Consider the following 26819-nt stretch of genomic DNA (forward strand, 5'->3'; position numbering starts at 1 on the left):
TACTCTCCTGCACACCTTAGCCCACCATTCCCCTTCACACTCCAAAGCAATTAATTTTTAAACCAATTTATTTTCCCACAATAATTTTTATTTGACTTTAAATTTTTTTCTTTTACAATTCTTGAAAAAAAAAAAAAAAAAAAAAAAAACACTTTCCAATAAAGAGACTTGAACCCTCGACCTCGGGCATATGAGTCACGTACCTTACCCACTCTGCTACGAGCGCAACCGACTGTAGAAACTCGGTTTCTTGTACTTACCGTGTGGTTCGTAACTTATTTTTCATTTTCATATGCATTCACTGATAATACATTCAAATAATAATAAATTGTTTTTTTAATTATTTTTTAAAACAAAGTTCTGTATGTCGCGTGCTTGGGGGGCTGAAATATCCAAAACGACAGATTTCCATAAAACGGAAGTCGCTTACTAAAAGTATGTTGCTTCTAAAAATCAATTTTTTTTTTTGAATAGTACATTTAAAGAAACAAGAAATTTAATAAGCATAAATATGATTATGTAGATTAATTCGAATAAGGCGCGTTATTACGCATTTGATGCATAAAATACTCACCGATTTTTTTTAAACCAGATGTTTTTTTTTGGCATTAAAATAATGCTGATAATTACCGTTATGAATAAATTATTTAATAAATAAATGAATTATTTAAATAAACAAAAACAATAGGGTTGAAGAACGTATCAATAGTTTTTAAAGGCGCTTATTTTAAATTCGACAAACAAATTATGTAACAATGTCACACAATTATATAAATATAGTAAATTAAATAAACAAATTATGTAACATCATTTTGTATGTAAATTTCGAGTTACAAATCATTTTATTGGTTTTCGAGGGTGCCTATTTTGACTTTAATAAACAAATGATATCAAAATGTCATTGAGTAATTAAATAAAAAAAAAAAAATTGTATAAATTGGCTACACAATTGCAAAAAAATAAGTGAGAATAAAAATTGAAAAAAATAGAAATAATGAAATGAAATATAAAAATAGAGTGAAATAAAATTAAAAAAGACATGAATAAATACAATGGAATGGAAAAAAATGAAATAAAAAGGGGATGAAAAAAAGATTAAATAGAGAAAAAGAAAAAAAAATTAAATAAAAGAAATAAAAAAAATTAAAAAAAACAAAATAAAATAGAATAAAAAATGAAAAAATAATTAAATGAAATATAAGAAAAATACAACAAAAGTTAGAAAAAATAAAACAAGAAACAAAAAACAATAAAAAAATAAGAAAAAAATTATGAAATAAATAATTAAAAAATAATAAAATGAAATATGTAGAAAAATACAACAAGAAATAAAAAAAAAAATGAATAAATAAAACAAAAAATAGAAAAAATAGAATAAAATAAACAAATTAAAAGAAACAAACCAAGGAGTGTAAATGAATCATATGACTAACGGTAAGAACAAAGTTCTCTAAACATGACATGAGTACAAAGACACATTATTTCTCAGGTAACAAGGAGGTCACCATTAAATTCAGTTTCATTAATTTATTTTCATTCCTTGTTTTCTTTTTGTTCGTATCTTGTTTGATTTTTTTCATATTTTATTTCATTATTTTTTCATGTTTTATTTTTTAAATTTTTTGTATTTCCTTTATTTCGTTTCTTTTTTATTTTCCTATTTATATTGTTTCTTTTCATTCTCTTTTTTATTTCATTTTTTTATTCATTCCATTGCATTTATTCATGTCTGTTTTAATTTCATTTCATTTTATTTTTATAATTAATTTCTCTTATTTTTGTTTTTTTTAATTTCTCTTCTCACTAATTTTTTTGCAATTGTGTAGCCAATTAATACAATTTTTGTTTTATTTTTATATAATTACTTCATGACATTGTGCCATTATTTGTTCATCAAATTCAAACAAGCGCCCTTAAACAACTATTAAAATGATATGTAACTCGAAATATACATATATGATAATCTAACATAACTTATTTATTATCGATTTAATAATTTACTATATCTATATAATTATGTAACATTGTTACATAATTTGTTTATCGAATTCGAAATAAGCGCCCTTAGAAACTATTGATACCTATTGTATATAATTATTTTAATAATTTATTTATTTATAAAATAATTTATTTATTACGGTAGTGATTAGCATTATTTTAATTCCAAAAAAACATCAGGTTTCAAAAAATCGGTAGGTATTTTATGCATCAAATGCATCAAATGTATCAAATGCATAAAATACTTACATTCAATGCGTAATAACGCGCCTTATTCGAATTAATCTACATGATCATGTTTATGCTAATTAAATTTTTTGTTTCTTTAGATGTACTATTTTTAAAAAAATTTATTTTTAGAAGCAACAGACTTCTAGTAAGCAACTTCCGTTTTATGGAAATCAGTCGTTTTTAATATTTCAGCCCCCCAAGCACGTGACATAAAGAACTTCGTTTTAGAAAATAATTGAATAAATATTTTATCATTATTTGAATGTATTATCAGTGAACACATATGAAAACGAAAAATAAGTTACGAACCACACGGTAAGTACAAGAAACCGAGTTTCTATAGTCGGCAGCGCTCGTAGCGGAGTGGGTAAGGTACGCGACCCATATGCCGGAGGTCGAGGGTTCAAGTCTCTTTATTGGAAAGTTTTTTTTTTATAATTTTTTTATTTAGATAATAAATGTTGAAAAAACTTCAATATAACACGTGACCTTATGGAAAAGTCATATACAAATGAGATTTATTAGAAAACGTATATAGAATTTTTCCAATTTTTTTGCATGACACAATACCATAAAACTAGTATTGTAATCAATTTTCAGAGAGATCGACAAATTGTTTTTGCAATCAAATAAAAAAAAATAGTGTCAGACGCCTATATACAGGAATACAAATGCATGCAAATTGTTGCCGGCGCTGCCACATACTCGCTCCCCCTTCACTGGACTCGCTACATTTCTCTTCTAACTGTGATGAACGTCCTGAACTAAAAAACACACCGCCTTCCTATTTTAAAATACAAAATTTGAAATTACAAGTAAGACTTAAAAAAAAGTTGATTTCTTCTTACTTATTTATTATTATTAATAAACGATTAATTATATCACTATTTCAGGCTTTGTGAAATAGAAATCAAAACATATTCTGAAAATATAATATACATGACGCAATCTGTTGGTGGGGAGTTGGCGCGTGGAGCGGGCAGGGAGAGCTATATGTATATTTTCCTATATTATATAGTGATTTAAGAGGGTCATTTCACACAACCCACCCTCCACCCCTCTTCGGCCACCCCTCAAAATAAGATAAAATTCTAACAGTTTTTACTCAATTTTTATTAGTTCAAATTATTTGTGAGCCCCCCTCCGCATCTCCTCAACCCTTCCTTACCCACCCTCTCGATTTTGATAAGCCCACCCTCAGCCCCTCCTCTACCACCCTTTAGCAACCCTCTAAAATAAAGTAAAATTCTATCAGTTTTAACTACATTTTTATTGGGTTGAATTTTTGATTAGACCACTCTCCGCTGCTCCTCATAATTTTATAACTCAACAACTAGATAACCCACTTAGCCTCCCTTATAATTCAAAAGAACTTCTTTCAGCCTTCCATCAGTAGCATTTCGGAATAAAGTAAAATAATATCAGTAATCATGTCATTTTTAGTTTTTTTAGTTTTTGCACCACCACTCCCAGCTCTCCTTACACTTTTAAAAGAAACTTTTCAGCCTTCTCACAATCTCTATACAGCCAGTTTTCACTACTCTTCAGCTTTACGTTATTATTTTTTATTCAAGTGTAGTAACTAATTTAGCTGTATAATTTGTTAGCACATTTTAATACGGTCAGTTTTAACCTATTTTTATTGGGTTAAATTTTTGTTTAGTCCCTTTCCGCCCCTTCTAATAATTTTATAACCCAAGAACCAGATAATCTAACACAATTTTGAAGAACTCTTTCCAATCACCCTTTAGTTGCATTTCTAAATAAGAAAAAATTATATCGATTTTCATGTCATTTCTAGTTATATGATTATTTGCACCTTCTGTCTCAGCTCTCCTTATAGTTTTAAGAAAGTCCCTTATTGCTAGCCCATTAGTACATTTCTTCACTACTATTGAGGTAGTGCTATGATGCACTGCATTTTTTTTTAAACTTTCTAAAAACTTATTAATTGCATCATTGAATACGTAGAAAAAAATGATATTATATTTTTATTCATAATCAATAACAACGAACAAATTTGAAGAATATTTAAACCGTGGACTACGCTTGTAGCCCTATTTACCACGAAAAGATAGACATCATATTTAATGAAACATGTTAAATAATGGGCATAGTCAGAAAACAATAATTAAATGATGATTTTATTGATTTCATACACTCATTTATTATTTAAATGAACTGTCCAAGAATATTTCAGACAATTTCATACTTTGGCCAATGTAAAGAAATTAAATTTTTTTTATCTACTTTAGATAAGTCAACGTCAAAAATTACTTTCTAAACAATATTTTCTATTTTAAATTGTTTTATTGAATTATAAATTCCATTTTTATTTTTGTATCTCACTAACGCGATGTATAATTGACCACGCGAAAAGAATGGTTTTCCAAAATATAATTTAATATTATTAAAACTTTGACCTTAAGATTTATTGATAGTCTTTGAAAACTTTAAGACTCAAGGTAATTGTTTTTTGTGTAAAATAAAAGGTTATGATAATAAATTTTCTGTATTAAAAATTATTTTTGGTATGAAATCTCTCTTTTCAATTTTTTTACAGTTATGACTTCTATTTTAATATTGTATTTAAGTAATTTTGTAATTTGTAATTTTGTACTATACATAAACTATCAACTGTACTTAAATCGCGTATCAACATAACAAATGCTCTCATTTTTAATGAAGCTCATGCGGTAGTTAGCCTTTGCGAATATTGTTTAGAAATTTAATTGAAAAACGTATATAAATATCACTATCAGATTTATCAATAGTTGTGAGTAGCGTGATCTTTTCTGTAATATGTGTTTATTTATCCTTTTACAAGATTTAGAATTTAATTACTAAAAAAAGAAGTATACTTGAAATGAGAAGTAAGTATAACACTGTTTATTGGAAAGTGAATATCTTTATTAAAAATATTTGAGCAAACATCAGTTGTTTTTATTTATTTGTTACTTGAAACGATTTAATTTACCTTTCTGCAATATCCAATAATAATTTTGAAAATAATTTGTCAACTGAACGAATATAGATGGTATTAAGTTTTACGTAACAACGACCAAAGATATGATGATTTGGTACTTTTTTGTATATTCATGCTTCTACTACTGTTTGTTAAAACTGGAGGAATATGTCTGAAATCGCCTTCTAAAACAAAAAAATTTATTACCAAAATGCATATTTGTATCATATTAATCACGTAACATTTTTTTAACTATTTTTAAGGCTTTGTTTGGGATCATAGAAGCCTGATCTCATATAAATAAATCTTCTTCTTTTAATTTCTTTTTTAGATTTAAATGTTCGAACTTTCTACATTGTGTAAGTCTGATGGTAAACGAAATGTTTTATGACTGGTCAATTCTTTTGGAAGTAATAGTCCATGCCATGGATAAAATTTTTTTTAATATTGTATTTAAGTTATTTTGTAACTTGTAATTTTGTAGCATTATATAATAAGCAAGGTTTATTTAATTCTTTAGTTGGTGTCCATTCCAATATTAATTTATTAGTATTTGACTATTTTACTTTTGGCTAATCAGATCTTTCAAATTTTGTAACACCAATTTATTCTTAAAATATTCCAGAGTTCGTTTCCAGTGGTTCTATGCTGTAGTAGTTGCAATGGTTGGCGTAGTTTGAGTCTGCGCAATCTTTAAGAAATATTATCATAAAGATGGCCAATGTAATCTACACGGCTTTTTTTTGTTCTAGAAGACATGTAGAATATGCTTCTTATAAGAAAACTATTTTTTGGGAACCAGTTTTAATCTAACTGTGTATTCAAGTATGATTTTAGCATCGTTGTACTCAAATAATGTATCATTTCCTTCCAAAACTGTTTTAACTTTTAGAGATGCATTGTAGTAGCCATCAAATTTACGGAAACGCACTTCTTTCTTGACCCACTCATGATCGTCTTGTTTATAATCTATATTTTTATTCTCTTTTCTTGTTTTTGCTTGTACTTTCATTTTTATTTATTAATTTACTACTGCAAGTTACATTTTTTAACGTTATTTAATAAGATCTTGTAAATATATTGTATAAGTCCGCAACCTTTCATTTTTAAGTATCTTTAAAGGCAATTTTGCTGCTATCCTAAATACTAGTTTATAGGGCGTAAAATTTGTTGCTGCATGTAAGCTCTTGTTCTATGTGGAAGATGGAAATTTGGCTAAATTGTCCCAGTCATCATGAGTTTCGGAGCAAGTTTTCATAAAGTCAACTAGGGCAGCATGACTTGGCTCTAGTGATTTGTATGTTAGGAGATGATATGCTAATATTGTAAAATGATTGGTTTTCAGTATTGTTATAAGTTGTTCCAATAAATTAGACGTAAATATAGCATGTCTGTTCGATAAAATTGCTCAAGGCGCACCGTAAACTAGTATTAAATTTTGTTACAGTGTATCGGCAAGCGTGCTTGATCTTAAATCTGGGACTAGTATTATTAAGTACTTAATTAAATAACACTGTATTTTTAGAAAGTGACAATAAACATTAGGTGTAATTTTCAATTTACCGGTAGTATTAATAGAAACTTCATTAAAAGCTTTAATAAGAGTATATATGAATTGGGACACCCACGAAAGAATTACATAAACCTTTCCATAGGATAACTGTGGGTATTACTGGCACTTTTTTGACTTAGGCTACTTGAACGTATGGTATGAAAAAGAAAAGTGTATAAATCTGATACATTTTTTTTATTATTAACTTTATATGATAAAAAACAAAAAATGATTTTTTAAATGGACATAAATAAGATCATGTTTTTGATAATAAAAATTTTTGTGAATAGTCAACATGCTCCTATTACTGGCACCATGCACGTATTACGGCCCCCCCAATACAGTTTTAATTTGAATTACTGGCCGTGTAATACTGGCAAATATAATTTTTTGACCCTTATCACGTGAAATCACAATACAATCTACCTAATCTAATAAAATCTATGATAATTGAAAAAAAATAGTAAGATTTAGCTATCAATGTGTTTTAATTTTGTTTGCTTATTGGGTTCTTCAATTTTTTTTCTAATTTTATCTTTACTAAAATTTCTTCTTGGGATTTTTTTTTTTCTTTGCTGATTTTTTGCCACAGAGGACCTGATATAACTGATGGAGTTTTATTTATACTCTTCTTTTTGTTTACTGATTAAAAAATATCTTCAGAAGGCCAAGACAAATTCTGAGCAAGAGGCTTTAGCGGTTGACGACTTTGTTAGGTGAGATGGCTGTACCTTACCGAATCACTGCCAGTAATTTTACAGTAGCGAGAAATATTGTATCAAATACTGGCATCAAAATTTAAAAAAGAAAAAACATTTAAAATTAATTTTCATTGCATTTATAGAAAAATTGAGGTTTTTTCTAATTCAATAAATTGTTTCTTGTGTGATTTTGCCATATTTATTAATAAAAATACCATTGAAAGCAAGTTGCTTTTTGCTGTAAAATTTAATTTTTTGGGAGAGAATCACACGCCCGTCTGTGTTATCATTGGTAAAATAATTCAAATTTATGTCTTGTACTGATACGCAATTAAATAATATTTGTGGAGTTATCTACTTTACGACAAAATTTTTTTTGCGTATCATTATAAATTTATTTTATATGTATTTATTTCTATTTTTATTTATTTATTTATTTATTTCATACTCCGTCCCTTTCGGGTTTGGAGGGCTTCCGTTACATTTCTGTTCACGAGAACGCGTTTTTAAAATGTAAACAAAGACCCTGAAGCTGCTGTTGCTGGTTGCGAGAGAGTACGGCCGAACTCAAACACATTCTTAAACGTCACATCCATGAACTAGCTTTTACACTTACATGTAAATTTACCAGCAAGTAAAATTTCGGCTATACTGGCTTTTCTCGCTCGCAGGCACGAGCAGTTAGGCTTTGTCTCTCGAGCAGATCAATCGCTCAGCAAAGCATAGTTGCGTCGTTAACGACCTTTTGCGACTTTTAACGTCGAACTTACCGAGTCTCGCTTAGCTCAAAGATTGTTCTGTTTTATTGTTTTTTTCTTCTAATCTAAACTTGTTAATACTTTCAGTTGTTTCTTTATTCCGTTTTTCAAACAAGCAAGCAAGCACCCATATTTTTGTTATATTATTAAGTTTATATTTATTGTTACCTGTTTGTTAATAAATCTGATTTTAAAAGTTAAACGAAACGAGTGCGTGATTTATTTATATTCTCGAGTTTCTTGCGAGATTTTGTCAAACCCTCGAAGAAACGCTTTTGACGCTGTAAAGGCAATACTTTGATCCGGCGGTATAAAAGTCGATATCGCGATACGCCGTTGGCTATTTGATTAAAAATTTATAGTTGGCATTGTCGCGAAAATAAACAATTTCTTATCGTTATCTTTGCACATAACTTTGACATATGTTTTACACTTTCATTTATGATTTTCAAGTTACATAACCTATACTTATTAGTAAGTAAACAAAAACATATAATAAATTTTAAAAAAACTTTTCAAAGATAATTTGATTCTAATTTGAAATTCATATTAATATTTATATTCAAATTTAACTATAAATGAAATAAAATAAAATCTATAAATAATACTGAAACAATCAGTCACTTTTTCTTTTAGATAATATTAGAAACCTAAAAACTTTTCAAAGATAATTTGCTACTAATTCAAAATTCATATTAATATTTATGTTTAAATTTAACTAGAAATGAAATAAAATGGAATCTATTATTAATACTGAAACAATTAGTCACTGTTTCTTTCATATAATATTAGAAACTTAAAAAAAAAAAAAAATACTGTCCATAAAACCACTGCAATTAAATGAATTAAATCTTAAATACTACAGTCTTTTTGAAAGTATATTTACACTTCATTTTACACTCTACACTGTTTTTCTTGATCCTTTCTCTTTTTTTTTCTCCCTTCTCATATCCTTCCCTTCTTCCTTCTTGATTTCTTCATCCTATTTCTCTTAGCACTCTCAGGAACTCTCCCCTTCTTTTCTTTTCCTAACTACTCTTCTCAATATTTCTATTTCTTTTGCGCTCTTATCAAGTATATCTTCTATTACTTTTCGCTCCTTGTTTTTTCGCATCTCTTCAGTATGTGTGTATGATTTTTCTCCTCTTCCTTGCATAATTTACATTTCCTTTCTTCTTCTTCCTTCAAATGATCTCTGCTTTTACATTCATTACCATACCTAAATCTTGCCATTAATTTTCTATCTTTTATTGGTATTTTCATCTTCAGGTATTCTGGTTCATCCTCTGTTATTATGTTCTTGTATATCTTATTACATCTTGAGTTTTTTATCTTTTCTAATCTTTTTTCTTTTTCCTTTCTTCTTATGCTCTCTATTATCTTAAATCTTACTTGCTCCTTGAATTTTGTCCCTCTCATGTATCTTGTTTCTGTTACTTCCTCTTCCTTTAATATTTCCATTCTCTTTTTTGCTACTCTTCCTATGTTTTCTCTTTCTTTATCTTCATCTTTTTCTTTTATGCCTTCTTTTCCTAATTTAATTTTTAAGTCCCTAATCTTTTCTTCAAATTTTATTGCTCTTCTTAGCGCCTTCATTTTCATGCTTTCCAATTTACATTCTTCTTCCACTCAATAATTTAGTGTATTCCTGTCTAATCCCAATAACCACTTAATATATTTTCTTTGTATACTTTCCAATCTCTCATCTTCTTCCCAGCCCCATACTTCTGCTCCAAATAACGCTATACTCTCCACTAATGCCACAAATAACTTCTTTCTTCTTTGATAACTATACTTAAATATCCTCTCACCTATACTCCAAGCGCTTTTCATCGCCATTGTCGCATTTCTCTTCCTTTCTTCCAAATGCCTTTCATTACTACCATTTTTTTGTAAAATATATCCCAGATATCTAATTTCTGTCACTTCTTCTAGTTCATTTTCTCCCCATTTACATACTCTATCTTTCCTTGCTCTTTTTTCGAATACAAAAATTTTTGTATTTCTTTCGATCAAAATTATTTTCTTTTTCTCAATGTACTTTTTTAACCTTTTTAACATATCTTTTAGCTCTTCTTCTCTGTCTGCTATTAAAACTATGTCATCAGCGTATAATAAACTCCATATTTTTTCATTTCCTATTCTGCATCCTCCTACTTGCCCTTTTTTCATTTCCTCTTCTAGATCCGCTAGGTACACATTAAATAATGTCAGGCTCAATGGACACCCTTGCCTTACTCCTCTCTCTGTCCAAAATTCATCTGATATTTCATCTCCTACCTTCACTATATTTATTGTTTCTTTGTATATATCCATAATTCTACTTATCAATATTTTACTCATCTCCATATCTTGCATTCTTTTCTTTAAAACCGTTCTATGTACTCTATCAAATGCCTCTTTTAGATCAATGAAGCATGTGAATATTTTTCCTTTTGGTTTACTTAATTTGTCTTCCACTATGTGCTTCAGCGTATAAATTGCTTCCATCACTCCTCTTCCTTCTCTGAATCCTAATTGACTTTCTGCTAATTTTTGTTTAATCTCTTTTTTTTTAAATTCATTTAACATACTCGCGTATATTTTATATGCCGTGCATGTCAAAGTTACCCCTCTGAAATTATCCAGCTCTTCTTTATCACCTCCTTTATAAATTGTGCGTATCACTTCTCTTCTCCGTTGTACTGGAATCCTTCCTTCTTCCCATACTTTCTTCATCAATTCCCATAGCGCTGCATCAACCTCTTTTGGCATATATTTCCATATTTCGTTTTCCAGTTTGTCATCTCCTGGTGCCTTCCTCGCTTTTAACCTATTTATTAACCTTTTGAACTCTTCTTTTCTCAATTCTTTTTGGTCCTGTGTACTTTTCTCTATTCTTGCATTCTCTTCTTCCACCTCTTCTATCATCATAGCTTTTTCATCCTTACCGCCTAGTTTTCTCATAAAATGCCTTCTCCATTCTTTAATTTCTGTCTTATTATTAACGCCTGCTTTCTTCTTTCTATATCTATTTATATAATTCCAAATTTCCCTTTCTGATTTTGCGACCTTTATATTTTTTTCCTCCGTTATTTAATACCTTTTTCTTTTCGCCTCGCACCAATTTCTATACTCTCTCTTTTTGTTAATAAGATAGTTTCTATCCACTTTCTTTTTTCTCCATAGCTTCAGTATTTTTCTCAGCTCCTTCTTTTTTGTTTTCCATTCTTTGTCATACCACTTTCTTTCTCCCAACCTCCATACCTTAGACTGTTTTTTAGTTTTTGGTACTGCTGCTTCTATTGCTTCTTTTATTTCTTCCCATCTTCTTTTTACTTGTATCTCTTTCCAATTCCATCTTTCGCACCTCTCCTGGTATTGGTCTATCAATTCTTGCGTCCATTCTCTTCTTGAAATTTCCTTTTCTTTCTTTCCCCTATCTTCTACCATCTCTATTTCATTTTCTAAGTATATTTCTAGCGGCATGTGATCTGACTCTGTTCTTTGTCCTATTTTTAATTCTTTTATCTGATCTAACGCTTCTTGATTACTTATAACATAATCTATTACTGACTCACCTCTTCTGCCAATGTACGTGTAGTCTTCTTCTTCTCCTTTTTGTCTGTTAACTATACCCCATCCTTCTTCTGTTATTTCCTTAATTAACCTTCTCCCTTCCTCGTTGATTGTTTCATCTTTTGATTTCCTGTTACCAGTTTCCTTGCTTCCAATCTCCATCTCACTGACCCATCCACCTTCTCTGCCTGTTCTCGCATTCCAATCTCCTGCCAGTATAATACCACCTTTATCCTGCGTTCCTATTTTTTCTTTTATAATTTCCATTGTCTTTGCCACGTCTTGGCAGTATACTCCTACAAATGTCCACTCTTGATCGCCATATTTAATCTCTTGTTTTACTATGTTATCACTCAATTCCTCGTAATTTTTAATTTCTAACTTCTTATTAATTCCTGTAATTATTCCTCCTTTCGCCCTACCTTTTTTATGTTCTCTTTTTGCTGCAACAAATTTCCATTCATACTTTTTTGACATCTTACTTTCTATATCTTCCCATTTATTTTTCTCTAACCATGTTTCTACTAACATTATAATATCAAAATTATTTAAATATTCCCATACTTCCACGTCCTTATTAAACACTCCTGCTATGTTCCAAACGCATATATTTACACTTTTTTTCTTCTCCTCCTCCAACTTCCTCTCCTCCTTCCCTTCTTGTCCTCTTTATTCTTTCGATCTTCCTATTATCTTCCCCTGTATCCTTCTTCTTTCTTCTAGGAAATTTCCCTTCCATTCGTTGTATCTATACCACTTATCATCAATCATCAATTTCATATATCCAATTTTTGTGGTTTTTCCTTCGTTTCTTTGTTCCTTTGATTTATCTAATATCATTCTTTGTATTTCTCTTTCTTTTCGTGTCAAATCATTTTCAATATATATTCCTTTTTCAAGCTTCTTCTTGTTCATCATGATACTGTCTTTCATTTCCTTGCTTTCCAATTCTACTACTACCATTTTCATATCACTTTTTCCTTTCTTTACCACTATTTCAGTAGCATTTTTCACCTTTACATTGACATTGATTTTCTGTTCCACAAACTCTTCCACCTTCTTTTTTATATTTTCTTTTTCTATAATTGCACCTTTAATGACAATGTTCTGTCTTCTCTTCTCCCTTTCATTTTTTTCTAATTCCCATTCTAATCTGTTGATCCTTTCTTCAATAGCTTTCTTCTCTTCTATCCACTCTAGTCTCTCTTTTAACCACCTGCTTCTTTCCTCTCTCCATTCTTCTTCTCTTTTTTCTAATCTTTCCATCAACTCAAACATACTATCTTATCTCTTTTCTATCCTACTCATCTTATCATTTTGTTCTTTAACATCCTGACTTTCATCCTTTTTCTTTTTTTCTCTCTGGAAATTCAGAGTGGATTGTTCTTTAATTTTTGGATTTGTGTTTGTATTACTTCTCATGTTAATATTTGCGTTTTTTCCTGCCATTTTTAAAATTTTACCGTCTCTACAGATATCTTCCTTACCGACTCTGCCAATTCCGGTAATTCAAGAATTCTTTTTATCTACTTCCAGTAACCAGGTTGTCAAAAACTTCTTTATCTACTGTCACTATAAAAATATCCTTCTTTTTCTTTTAAAAAAATTTAGGGTTCCTTCTTTATTGACCACGTAACTACCGTCGGAAAATTTAGTATCTTCCTTATCTACTTTCTCTGTCGATAACCGATAAAAAGAAATCACCTTTTCCTACCCGTGCCGTTCCTTCTTACTGGGTTTCCTAACCTCACTTTTTCTTATACCCCTGTTTGTCCACTTTTTCACTATTCACTGTTCACATCAACAATTAGCAAGCCGATCAAAATGAATATATTAAATTGTATGAACAAAAGAGCCATATTTTGCAGCTGCATTAAAAAAACTATATAGCACTACGAAACGCCATGAGTATATTTTTAAACAAGTTAGTTGCTGGCATATTGACTTAAGGATACCATTGTACTCCCGACAGATATCTGATACATTAATCAATATACCTTAGAAGAACTAAAGCTACCCTAGATTATTTTATTCGTTCCCATACAGATCTGATTAGCATCTTGCATAATCTACAAAGTAATCAAGTGCATCCAAAGTTACTTTTTCCAAATATGTTTAGAACCGTAGCCCAAGATGTAAAGAACCTAGCAGGAAACCTAGAATTTTCAGCACCAATAGGGAATCTTTATACTGGCAAAATAAGCACTTAAAGTAAATGAGATGTTGTGCATTAAGATGATAAAACCATGGTAATACTACATTTGCCACTCGTAGATCGAATCCCTTATAACATTTGTAGACTTTATCCAGTCATGATACCTCAACCTGGACAGAATGGACCTGCCTACATAAAACCATCGTACTCCTACTTAGCAGTGCAGCAGACTATAGTTCGTATTTACTTATTAAAAGAACCCTATTCTATAAACAAATGTGAAATTCTTATGTTATTACGACCTAGATCAGAAGTATTTACACACTCTGAAACTATATCGACACAGAAATTGGAAAGTCAATGGATTTACTTATCAGCTGATAATTAATAGTTATTCTCGGCGGCTAATAAAAAATAATTTAGCATTATCCGTCCTTATTGAATAGATCGACTAGAAAAATTAAAAGGTATAGATCTTTCACAAATGGATGATGGGAGTATGGGAAAAATACACAAACTAACCTTAACTAGTGTACATAAGACAATTACTCAGATAATATATACTTATCAGGTAGAAGTACACTTGAACTTGACTGTATTGCATAAACCCGTACGAAAACAAAATAGTTATTCCATAAATATTTAAGCTATGAAATCGATTCCAGAACTAAATTTTAATGAACAAAATTGATGTACGTAACATGAACTAAATGGAGGAAATGCGAACCCGCAAATTGGAGATAAAGAAACTTATCTTTTTATTTTTATACGTAATATCATTGAAGCTATTATCATTATAATTATAATATAAATAATTATCATCTAAGCAAAAAGTTGTTCTAAGAAGACTATCAAACATAGTGTATCGAAATTATTTATAAATGCACCATCAATCCACTGAATACAGAATCCTGAGTAACAATTAAATGAGAACCAAAAAAACACGAACTGACTGAACTTTTCGTCGAAATAAAGAAAAAACCTAAAAAATCTAAATCATACAAATCTTGACCTGTAATTAAATCACGGAATTTGATACTCCCATGGCATAAACCGCAAAAGTTAGAAATAGGCTCATAGATCAATACTAATTGGATATTTTCATTCCTTTCAGGCTTAATGATAAACTTAAATTGTGACTTTGAAATCACAATGAAGACCAAAATCAACATTAATCACTTTTTACATAAAGTTATTGAACAATTAGTAAACAAAGAAAACATCAAATAAATGCACATAAATCCGAATTCACACAGTGATACACAATGAACTATAACTTAATTTACGCTCACGAATCATATATTAAAGGACCTAACGAAACACTTAACGAAAAAAAAGAGATTTGGATACCTTCTTAATTTTGTTTTTTTTTTACTTTTTACTGCTTATTATTTGACCAAATAACTTGCATTAATTCCGAATGAAAATGTTTTTAATAAGAATTTTTTTCTTTCGTTTAAGTGTCAGGAATAGATGTAAATTTTTGACTGGAAAGTTTTTACATTACGTGTCAATACACTACTTTGTTCCATTTAGTGAGTCTTGGGTGAAGCCGTGACGGGGGAGGGGGGGGGCGTTAGGTACATTATACTATTTACTCTACAGTAATAAGTTAATGATAAAAAATTAAGAAAAAACTTATATAATTATTATAATATGTTTATTTTTATCATAACAACATTTATATTTAAGATTATTTCAAATAGATTCTTACGCGTAAGGTTAGAATAGTTTTAATAATGGAAAGGCACAAATCGATCTACTTCCTACCTTAACTTGGATTACTTTTGTGTGCGTATATGTGTATTCACCGAAGACGGCGATAGTTTTAAGAAAGGGAGACTGCTAAGTGCCGACGGACATAAATAATTTTATTTGTCTCTTTCCTAAGGATGAAATTTTAAGACTGTCTAAAATTTCATTCTTAATGAAAGTCAACCCCTAACAAATCTGGCTGTTTCCTTCGTGGCTCTCGGAAGTGTCAAGTGGCAACCAAAGCGAGCCACTAAGCCTTAAGTCATGAAGTCAGCAAGTGCCGACCTTATAGTATGTAAGACAGAAAAGTTTTGACTAAGACTTCGCGCAAGGTACATTTCCTCACGCGGCGTTTTAGTTAGTAGCTTTCCGTCGGTCATCGAGTGTGGACTGGTTGTTGATTAATTTTGTTAGATGTGCCACTTGTCAAATTGGAATATGCAGCCGGACATTGCTCTTATTGACATTGATATAAGTGTCATAATATGTAAATAATGTTATAAAAAACAAAAGTTAAATTCTATCAAATAGTGACAAGATTGTTCCTGATAGGCTAATAGTTACATAAAAGTATACTAAGGATATGATTATAATAACAGGACACAGTAACAACATTGAAATGAAAAATTAAAAAGATTTATGATCTCCACGGAAAGAAAAATAAGATACACCAATTCAATATTTCTTAACACTTTTATACACACTGTCTCTCTCTCTCTCTCTTCTACACTTTTCTTAACTAGTAAATAACCAAATAGTTAAATTATCTGCTGGTCCCGCAGCATGTAATGGAGCGTGATACTGCAGTCCATAATCCTAAGTTTTAACTCTAAGGTAGGTTTAAATGATAATCATAATCATTTAACAATCATTATTGTTGTCATTATTATTAGTATTATTATTATTATTATTATTATTATTATTATTATTATTATTATTATTATTATTATGTATTTCTACAATTCTCCAATTGGTTTAATAAATGATTCTACTTTTTTTGTTAAGTTTTGTTCTAAATCAAAATAACCTTGGTGTAACACAATGCACACAATATGGAATGCACAGAAAGTCAGATCCCATGATATGGAAATGAAAAATCATCTGATATCTTGTAACTTGTGTTGACTTTATAATTTGTAGATTTTTTGGACATAAGTTTTGTCTTATGGTATAATGAAGAGGTTTCGAAGGATAAGTAATTGTTAAATCAAAATACCACAATGTAATAGTTAACGGTACATGAAATTTTTTCAGGAATTAATGTGAAAAGTAGTATCCTAACATCCCACACAGTGATAGGTGAGCTCTCGTACTGCCCTGATTACTGTAATAAGATGTATAGCTTTAAAGAGTCTAAAGTAGCGTGGCTTTACTGTATATTGTGTGTTTATTAAAGTTCCATGTTATTAGTCTTATGAGTATATTTCTTTGCGAATGAGAATTATTAATCTTAGAAAACTGAGTAAATCTTCTTGTAGATGGATTTGAAACTACAAATTTTTTTGTTTCAGCTTGTGGCCGATTAGCCGTTTAAGACTTTGCTAATACGTGATCGTAATAGTGAAGGTATTGGTTTTATAATTGACTAAATGAACTAGTGACGTAAAAAACAATGGTATGACACCTCAGGGAGTTACGGAGGAAGTCACTACCAAGCTACTCAAGCTGGTGCCTCAAAATTTTCCTAGCAATATCGAAACAATGAAGGCTTCTTCTTCCTCTAATTCTATTACTAGTGCAATCCTGCTACCTAACCAAAAGCGCTCCTCAAAAGACTTTATTTTTGGCAAGATTATTGGCGAAGGCAGCTTCTCTACGGTAAGTGTCTTTTAGCATCGTGTCGTACTTTGTTTCCTCATCAGTTTTATGTACCTTTTCTTCCCTTGTCCAGAGATCAATGGTATATAATCCGCGAAAAGTTGAACTAGACAAGCAAAGGCTCTTTCAAGTTCGCACTTGGGATTTTTATAGCACAAAACTCTCAGATTTTTTAAGTGCTTACTTAATGCAGCATAAGTTTGTATCAAGAGAATTTTTGCAGAAACAACTGATTTTCTATGAATTAAATTTACTTGAAGGGATTATCCAAAATTAAATAACTAACTTTTTTTACTAATTTACTCAATTATTAATTTATTAGGAAGTAAAAGATAACTAAGCACAGTATATGCCCCTTGCATAAACTAAATATGATACAGAGAGCAATCAGAAAAAAGGGGAGAGAGACAGAGCTACATTAACTTTAATGGTGAATTTTTTCGTGATCTCTGTGAGCTGTTATCATTAATGTACTGCAAGGCTTAATTCTTGGCCAATGTCGCAGAGACCCATAAATTTCAAACGTTTTTAGTCACATATTATACATCACATTGATACTGTCCTGGACATTGTAAACTATGAACTAAATTTTTCACATTGACAAATTGTACCAGGAAAACAATTTTTTCACTTAATTTTCAATTAAAACCTGATTGCTGTTGCATTTTTTCCCACATTATCTTTTGTACTTTTTCGTTCCTGACCTAATTACCTAAGAATTAAAACCTTTTACAGGTTGCTAAGTGTTTTTGTTCATATGAAAATAGCCTTACAAAAAGTCTAAAAGAATATCACTCGATGGATTTTTATGTTTATTTATTAGGAGTGGTTTATAGATATAACGATACGTATACACTAGAAAAAATAAGTTGGCTGTTAATACTACTAAAAGTACCTTTAGTGGCGTACTCATACTTATGGTGCTGCTGCGTATCTGCAACTAAAACTTCAACCAAACTTTCAATGTCCTGATATTATATTTTTGATCTGTAGTAGGCGGAAACACTTTTTAGCATTTACCACATGATGGAGGGTAACTATAATAAGAAATTTTTGGGTTTTTCTTAATGTATTATAACCATGATTAGAAGTGTAGTAGAATACGATTTTGATTTGCTAATTATGTTTATTATACATTACCTGTCTAACTTTCGATAGCAGCATCCACCATGTCATCACCTGCTAAAGAGCAAATTGTTATTATCAAGATATTTACAATAATAAATTTTAGAGCCTGTTTTTTTTCTTGGCGATTTGTTTAGCCATTAGGGGACTTTTTAAAAGTAAACTTGACGAATCCAATTGGAATGAAAAATGTTTTTTAGAAGGCAAAAGTACTAGGTGTGTAGTCGGAAGAACACAAAGACAGTTAAAATAAAATTATTAATAATTTCCACAAAGCTAGATCAAATAAAATAATAAAATAAACACCATGGTTTGTTTGTTTGTTTGTTTGTTTGTTTCTTTTTTTTTTTTTTTTTTTTAGTGCTTTACATCCGGCTCCTATAAACGGCACTACTCTGGGCACTTAGCACTTAGGAGAAGGAAGGGAACAGGGATGGGAGGCCTCCCATTCTTGGGAGGGGGGTAGGGGACAACGAGGCAATGTTGCCGCGAGAAGGTCGCCTAACCTTTTTCGAGGAGCATTGCGTGGTAAAAAAGCACGTGTAATAATTCACAAAGGTACTTGCCCGAAAAAGTTCCACTGGCCGGGAATCGAACCGTGGTTTTCCGCGTGCCGACCCACGACCTAGCCAACTGAGCCACCGCGCGCTCCCATAGTATTTTTTTTACTATTTGCTGTTTTTTCGCTATTGAATTAATTTGCTTGCCGCAGCCGTTTCCACAAAAACCTGAAGCTCCGCTGACTTGAACTAAAGTCAGTGTCACCATCGCTATATCCTGGGAACCCTGAGCCTTACCAAGTTAAATTTTTACTCATAACCATTAAATAAAACACTCTGAAGTTCTTCACTTCAAACCCCTGTACTTGTAAATCAGAAACTTCAAATTTGATAAATTTTCTTTTGAGAATTTAAATTTTCTTCCGCTTTTATTTGCACCTTAACAGAATTCTAGAATATAATGTGATAAAGATATAATAATATATAAATAATACAATACTACAATAATAATGAAGTAACGAAACATAATAATAGTATAATGTGTAATAATGACACAGTAATATCATTATACACAATGAAAATGTAATACAATATTTGTATATTTCTTTCTACAGCATGCAAAAGCTTGACAAAAGTCGCGCTTTTTGAATCTTTGATCAGGTAGGGGGCTTTAAACGAAGATTCATACCACACCGTATTCGCTATGCGCTTCTCCGGTGTTGCTCCCATGGTCATTAATTTCCCTTATTAAATCTTATAGAGCAAAATAGTTAAAGCAGCCGCTAGCAAAATTTCTTCACATTCTCATAAGAATACGTGTTGAATTGGCAAGTATGGTCAAATGACAGGCGCATATCGAATAAAAGTAAGCGATGGTTACAATACTCCCTTCAGAACACTTACTGTAATTACTGGTGCCTTAATATTTGTGGCTACTTCAAGAATTTGGTGATCACTAGTGTCCGCTGTCAAAACTGCAGTAAGGCTTACCACGTTTCTTGTGCGGCTCGTTCTGTGACTGATACCAAGAAAGTGTACCACTGTTGCTGAGATATATACTTTCTGATAAATCACCTTCAGTCTCACATTAGTCGAAAAGACAGAGTCCTGATCCTTAGAGCTTATAAACCACTGTCAACAATTTATCTGCTTCTGCTAACATGCCGTATTTAACGGTGTCGTAAAAGGCACCACGCTTGACGTCATAAAGAGCTCAATGAACTCTTTACTTCTAAAAATTACATAGCTGGAAAACAAGGTTGATGCTAGCAATACCTCCATCAAGACTTGAGTTGATAAATTGAATCAAACCATAAGTACTTTAGAGATGTTGCAATAGATATGGAAGACAGACTTAACAGGTTTTCAAATGCCATTCTGTATAATGCCCTTAAACCTCCAAACAGTTCTAGTCAAGGTACAGAGAGTAAGGTTGCTGCTAAAAACTTATTATCGGATATGGAATTACCAATACTAATCAGATGGATCGTCTGGGACAATTCCCCTTTGCAGCCAAACCAAGGACTCTTCTGGTCTCTGTCTAGCAGGAGATATGTCATGCCTTTGATATCTTAACCCTTTGAGTAACCTTAGGGTGTCAATATCACCTCTGATAAAACCAAAGCCTTACAAGCTCATCTTTCACTACTGGTGGATTGGGTGAAGAGGTATAACTCAACTAATCCAACTGTAAGGAAAATAATAAAATACATTAAAGACCCTTCGACTATTATTGATGATCAACAATCCTTTCATTCAAACACAAACCCTCAATAATTTTAATAGTGACAACATATTCGTGTACTATAAAAATGTCAGATCTCTGTACAATAAATTCTTTCCAATAAAATCAGCTTAACCTTCTCTCACTACAACTCCAGGCATAATAATCTTCACGGAAACTTGGCTAAAACCACATACTTTTGGCTCCGAGCTGCCTCTACTCAAGTACAACATATACAGACAAGACAGGCATGCAGGAAAAAAAATGTATAAACGTGGTGGTGGTGTCTCAGTGGCAATAGACAAAAACATACCATCCAACCGAATTCTGTTAGAAATAAACATTGAGTTCGTGGTTATACGTATGCGAGATGCTGCGTTCAATTTTATTTTAATAGTAGTCATACACTGAACTTCATGACGATGTTGAGTCACTCAAGAACTTATATTCTTCCTGCAAATTTTTAATACGTAGTAAACTTCACTATACTACTTTTCTCTGAATCTCTGACTGAAAGCGTCTTTCCAAGTATTTGGAAACCGGCATGTATATATTTCCCATGTACAAATCTGAAAACCCACAACTCCAGACCTATGGTAATAACTACAGATCCATCATTCTGGCGAGTCCTTCACCAAAACTGATTAATCACGTAGTACATAAAACATACATCTCACAACAATAGCCCGGGTTTACTGAGGGTTGCTGAACCATCACTAACCTATTCACGCTTAGCCATTTCGTCTTATCTGCATTTGAGTCAGATGCACACGTTGATATTATTTTCTTAGATATGGTTAAAGCTTTCGAAAGCGTTCCCGTTACATACTTCTTGTACACTATACAGATGGCTGGCCTCATTTCTTACAGGCAGAACTTCAAGAACAAATGAATGAATCAGTATGTTGTTTTCGAATAGTTTTTAAACTTTCCCGGTTGTGGATGAGTGTTCATTAAGTTAAAAAATTTATGTTTATAAGACTTAAAATTTATGTTTATTACGATATAAAGAGTAAGTTACTATTATGTATTATTTTTTTATATTAAGTAAATAAAAAACAATGAAATTCAATTAATAAAAATTACAAAATGAGGTTGTCAAGGGGAAAAAATCTTCAAAAATATTTCTTTGAATGCTCTTCTATCTTCTAGTCAAAAACGTTTAGTATCTTTTACTTCTCTTGGAAACTGGCTATCTTTTACAATATATTAAATTTTGATCTATTTTCTACCAATGTTTAACGATGTCATATTATTGATCGTTATGTGCATTGGTCGCATCTACATGTAGTAATTGATAAATAATCGATAAATTTAAGGTAGTTTAAGTCCAGAAGTTAATTTAAGTAACTCATAGAAAATATTCCTGTGTAGAGTTTCAGAGTTTCACAGTGGAAAATTATAGGTGTTACAGCATACGTTGGAATTAAAAAACTTGTTTCCATCAGAGATTAAAAATTAAAGAACTTATGTGGATAAGGGAAAAAAAATGAAAAATATTTATGTCAACAAAAACATATTCACGTCAACAATCATTATGACGTCTGCAAAGTTAACACAAACTAATAAATACTTAAACACAGTTCTATGTACCAATATTTATTTGGTATGAGAAAAAGTGAATCAAGAGCTTCATACGTGAATAGAGACATATAACAAATGACAGTAGAGATACAAAGATATACATTTATTACAATCGTATCGTTAAGCAGACTTACGATCAGATTCACATCTGTAACAGAAATATGCCTCAAACAAAAGAATCCGTGACAAAGTATAAATTTTTATACTAAAGAGATGCTACGAACAAAAATGAATTGAAAAAGAAAAAGATTATTCCACATTCATTGGGTCTATAACACAGGAATAAAAAAAAAAATTAATGTAGATTAATACCACAAGACTGTAATATAAAGTAACATTACTAAATACAGAGAATTCTAAGTGAAGATGAGGCACAATGGCAATTTTATAGTCAACCGACTGCCAAATTTTTATATCATTTCTGGTGCAACTTACTCAAAATAAAAACTGTTGACGTGTACGTCATGAGCCTTACAGAACTCACTACACCTATTGAAAGTTCATGTTATATATTCAATAAATATTGAGATTTAAAAAAAAAACTTGATAAAAGTTTTTAAAAAAATTAAGTTAAATATTCATTAGTGAAACATTATATTATGCTTAATCTTTCTCACTTTTCTGTATTTTTGTTTTACTTTTTTAATTTAGATTAAATTTGCATCACTTGTTTAAAACAATTTTTAGACCTTAAAATCGGAGGTAACAAAACTTCCAGCCACATCTGAACGCTTGATTTTTATATCTTAAATGTTCAGCAATATTTAACTTGTCACCAGGGGTAGGGCATACAGTAAATGGAATGTATTAAATACTTGTATGCTTATTTCCGCATTTCTTATTGTGATTTTTTTTCCTAACCTCTTTGCGTGTATTCTGTAGTAAAATATATTATTTTTTAATAAAGGGAGGTTGGCGCACCGTATGTGAAGGTGGGTGTATTTATAAATTATTTTGAGACTTAAAATTTTTATTATAAAAATGGCGTTATTTGTAATTTTCTACCATCCATTATTGGCACTATATACAGACATTTCAGAGATTACGAGTCCTTCATTAGACTCAAAAAAAGGTACCAATAATCTTCAGTTACCTAATAGACTTAACTACATCTACTTTTTTCATAAATAACCTATATTATATCATAAGAATCTAATTAGCAGTGACAACAAAATGACCTTTATTATTGTTTTGTGTTAAGTAAATATGTCCAAGTTATGAGCAAAGAATTTAAGACATTAAAAAAAAAAAAAAAAAAAAACTTGAATTTCAAGATTAATTACTACTTATCAAGAAGCTATCACGCGGAGGATCTGGGGATCCGACCTTTAACAGATCTCTCACTAGCTCCTAACACAATTTTTCTGGAACTCCACCTTCTCCCACTGACCCCCTATAGAACCCACCGACATTAAAGTGAGAAAAATAGCCTATTTTTAGACAAAAGTTTTGCCCAGCGCGAAAATTGTACCAAAAAATATGTCACTACTTCTAAGAGTGTGCACTGCAGTGTGTCCATTTTTTCTATAAACTTACCTTAAACAATTCTTAATTAAAAAGGAGTCGAAACTAGTGTGAGAATTATGAAATTCAAAATATTTGATTAAAAATGGTGGACATATGAACAAAAAATTTTCATTTATTACATTAAATAATACGTATGAGGATTTTCGGGATCGCCTACTACAAATCTGTTGTTGGAAAAGGAAAATACAAAATAGTGGATTTCAAATCGAGGAAATAAAAATGAAAAATTCAAATGTGTAACTTAAAAAAATACGCATGAGGTTTAGTACGGTCGCTGACAACAAATCTGGTGTCAAAAGGCAAAAATTCGAAATAGCTGATTAGAAATTATAAACGCTTAACGTGGTTTTTATTTATTACGTCAAACAAAATGAATTAAGATTTTTAAAGTTGCTGGGACAAACGAGCATCAGTGATTGGAAATCCAAATGTTGTTTAACAAGGAAAAATAAAAAAAATCAACTCTTGGGCAAGCAAGCATTAGCAATTAGCAACCCAACTGTTATTTAAATACTGTTTATTAACAAAATGTTCCCTCAGATAAGCAAGTTTCGATCAATAAAAATTCAACCGTTTTTTAGTACTATTTATTATCTAAACGTACCCTTAGGCAAACAAACATCGGCGATTAGAAGCTCAACTATATGTGGGTATCATTTATTGAGATACGTTAAATCTTTATTAACTATGTGCAAATTAGTTACATACCTATATTTTAGTTAAGTAAATTAAAATAAAGTATTTTCAGCCAGGCAAGCACCGGTAACTAACAACCCAACTGTTTTTCAGTATCACTTATTAGTAAAATGAAACCTCAGGCACATGAAGATCTGCAATTAGCTACATAACTGTATTTTAGTCAAGTAAATTAAAATAAATCATTTTTAGGTGGATAAGCATCAACCATTAGCAACTTAGCTGTTTTTTAGTTTTATTTAATAATAAAGTGTGATCTTAGGCAAGCAATGAATACAGATTAACAACCTTACTCTTTTTCAGTATAATAATTTACATTTATTTGTTTTGGACAAGACAACATTGATGATAAGCAACCAAAATTTTTTTAAGTAATAATCATTTATAAAATGTACCTGTATGTAAGCAAGTATTGGTGATTAGCAATCTAATCGTTTTTTCAATATAATTTATTGATAAAATGTATCCTTAAGCAAGCAAGCATATGTGATTAGCAACCCAACTCTTTTTAGTATTATGCATACAAAATTGTGTAATCAGACGGACAAGCACTGGCAATGAGCAACCAGTCTGTATTTAAGTATGAATTTTTGTTAAAGCATGGCCTTAGGCGAGCAACTAACAGGAGTAAGTCACTTTACTGTTTTTTTGGAATATTAAAACTTAAAAAACTCCCTCAGGTAAGCAAGTGTAGGTAATTAGTGACCCAACAGTTTCTTAGTTTAGTAAATGAAGGAAATTCAATGTTGAGCAAGCAAGCATCTGTGATTAGTGACCCAACTGTTTTCAGTCAAAATTTTTGATAAAATGTACCTTCAGGCAAGCAACTATTGGTGATTACATCTTAAATGTTTTAGTAATATTTTTTATTAAAACGTACCCTTAGGCTAGATAGCATCGCCAATGCGCAACTTAACTGTTTTTTAGTTTTATTTATAAATAAAATATATTTTTAATGAGCAATTATTTGTAAGTAGCAACCCATTCGTTTTTCCGTATAGTAAATTAAAAGAAAGCATTTTTAGGCGAGCAAGCATCAGTGGTTAGCAGGCTAAGTAGATTTAGTATAGCTGGTTATAAAAGTGTATTCTTGGCCAATCAGATAAGCTTAGAGTACATTTTATTAATAAATAATTCTAAAAACAGAGGACTTTCTAATCGCTAATAATTACTCGCCTAAATGCACATTTTATTGATGAATCAAACCGAATAACAGTTGATTTGCTACTTTTCTACACTTCTTCGCCTAAGCGTGCGTTCCATTAATACATAATACTAAAAAAATACTTAGAACATTATTCTTTGATGTTTTTTTTTCTAAGGGTACCTTTTATTAATAAATTATACTAAAAAGTAGTTTAGTTTCCAATCGCTTATGCTTTCTTGCCCAAGAATTCATTTTGTTATCTATTTATACTAAAGAACAGTTGGATCACACATTGCTGATCCTCGCTAACCCAAAGGTACATTAAGTTATTAAATAGTGCATAAAAATAGTAAGGTGATAATAATAACCAATAACCTTATATTGATCGCTCATGCTTGCACGCTGAAGAAAATTATAAATTACGAGAAAATAATACTACAGTACAGTTAGGTTGTTAATTGCCGATTCTTGCTTGCTACATAGCACATTTTATCAGTACATAATAGTAATAAGCAGTTAGGTTGTTCATTGACAATGCTTGCTCGCTTGAGGGTACATTTTAATAACTAACTATACTATAAACCAGCTTGCTTGCATAAAGGAACATTCAATATATAAACGACACTGAAAGTTAGTAAGGTTTCCAGTAAGTGTGCTTGCTTTCCCGGAAATACATTTTTTCAATTTACTATACTAAAAAACAGTTGTAATACTTGCCGTAATTATTTATTTGCCTAAGGGGACATTTAATTAATGATCAATATTAAAAAATCACTGCGTTATTTACTGCTAATGCTAGCTGGCCAAATGGCATATTTCATTTACAGAAAAAAAAAAAAAAAAAAAAAAAAAAAACAGTTACATTAAATATCACTGATGCTGCTTGCCTGAGAATCATAATTATTAATTTTTTATCCTTAAAAATAGTAAGGTTGCTTATTGTTAATAAATGCGTACTGGAGGGATCATTTTATCAATTGATAATATTAAAAAATAGTTTAATCACTATTGTATGTTGCTTGCTCG

General features: G+C 30.6%; 1 protein-coding gene across 3 annotated transcripts in view; it reads left to right on the plus strand.

Annotated features, from left to right (window-relative positions):
* Pdk1 (Phosphoinositide-dependent kinase 1) overlaps positions 1-26819 on the plus strand; it is a 153709-nt gene that overhangs the window by 83442 nt on the left and 43448 nt on the right. For 2 of the 3 annotated variants that reach the window (XM_014348766.2, XM_089593842.1), the window contains one exon: positions 17185-17491. The exons of the other annotated variant lie outside the window; for it this stretch is intronic. In XM_014348766.2, the coding sequence (XP_014204252.2) occupies positions 17291-17491 (201 nt within the window). In that variant the 5' untranslated portion in view covers positions 17185-17290. The remainder of the gene's footprint in view (positions 1-17184; positions 17492-26819) is intronic. 3 annotated transcript variants of the gene reach the window in all.

The sequence above is a fragment of the Copidosoma floridanum genome, unplaced genomic scaffold (assembly GCF_036245765.1).
Source record: "Copidosoma floridanum isolate Cflo_tuat_1 unplaced genomic scaffold, Cflo_Japanese_pri ptg000020l, whole genome shotgun sequence".
Classification (NCBI taxonomy): domain Eukaryota; kingdom Metazoa; phylum Arthropoda; class Insecta; order Hymenoptera; family Encyrtidae; genus Copidosoma; species Copidosoma floridanum.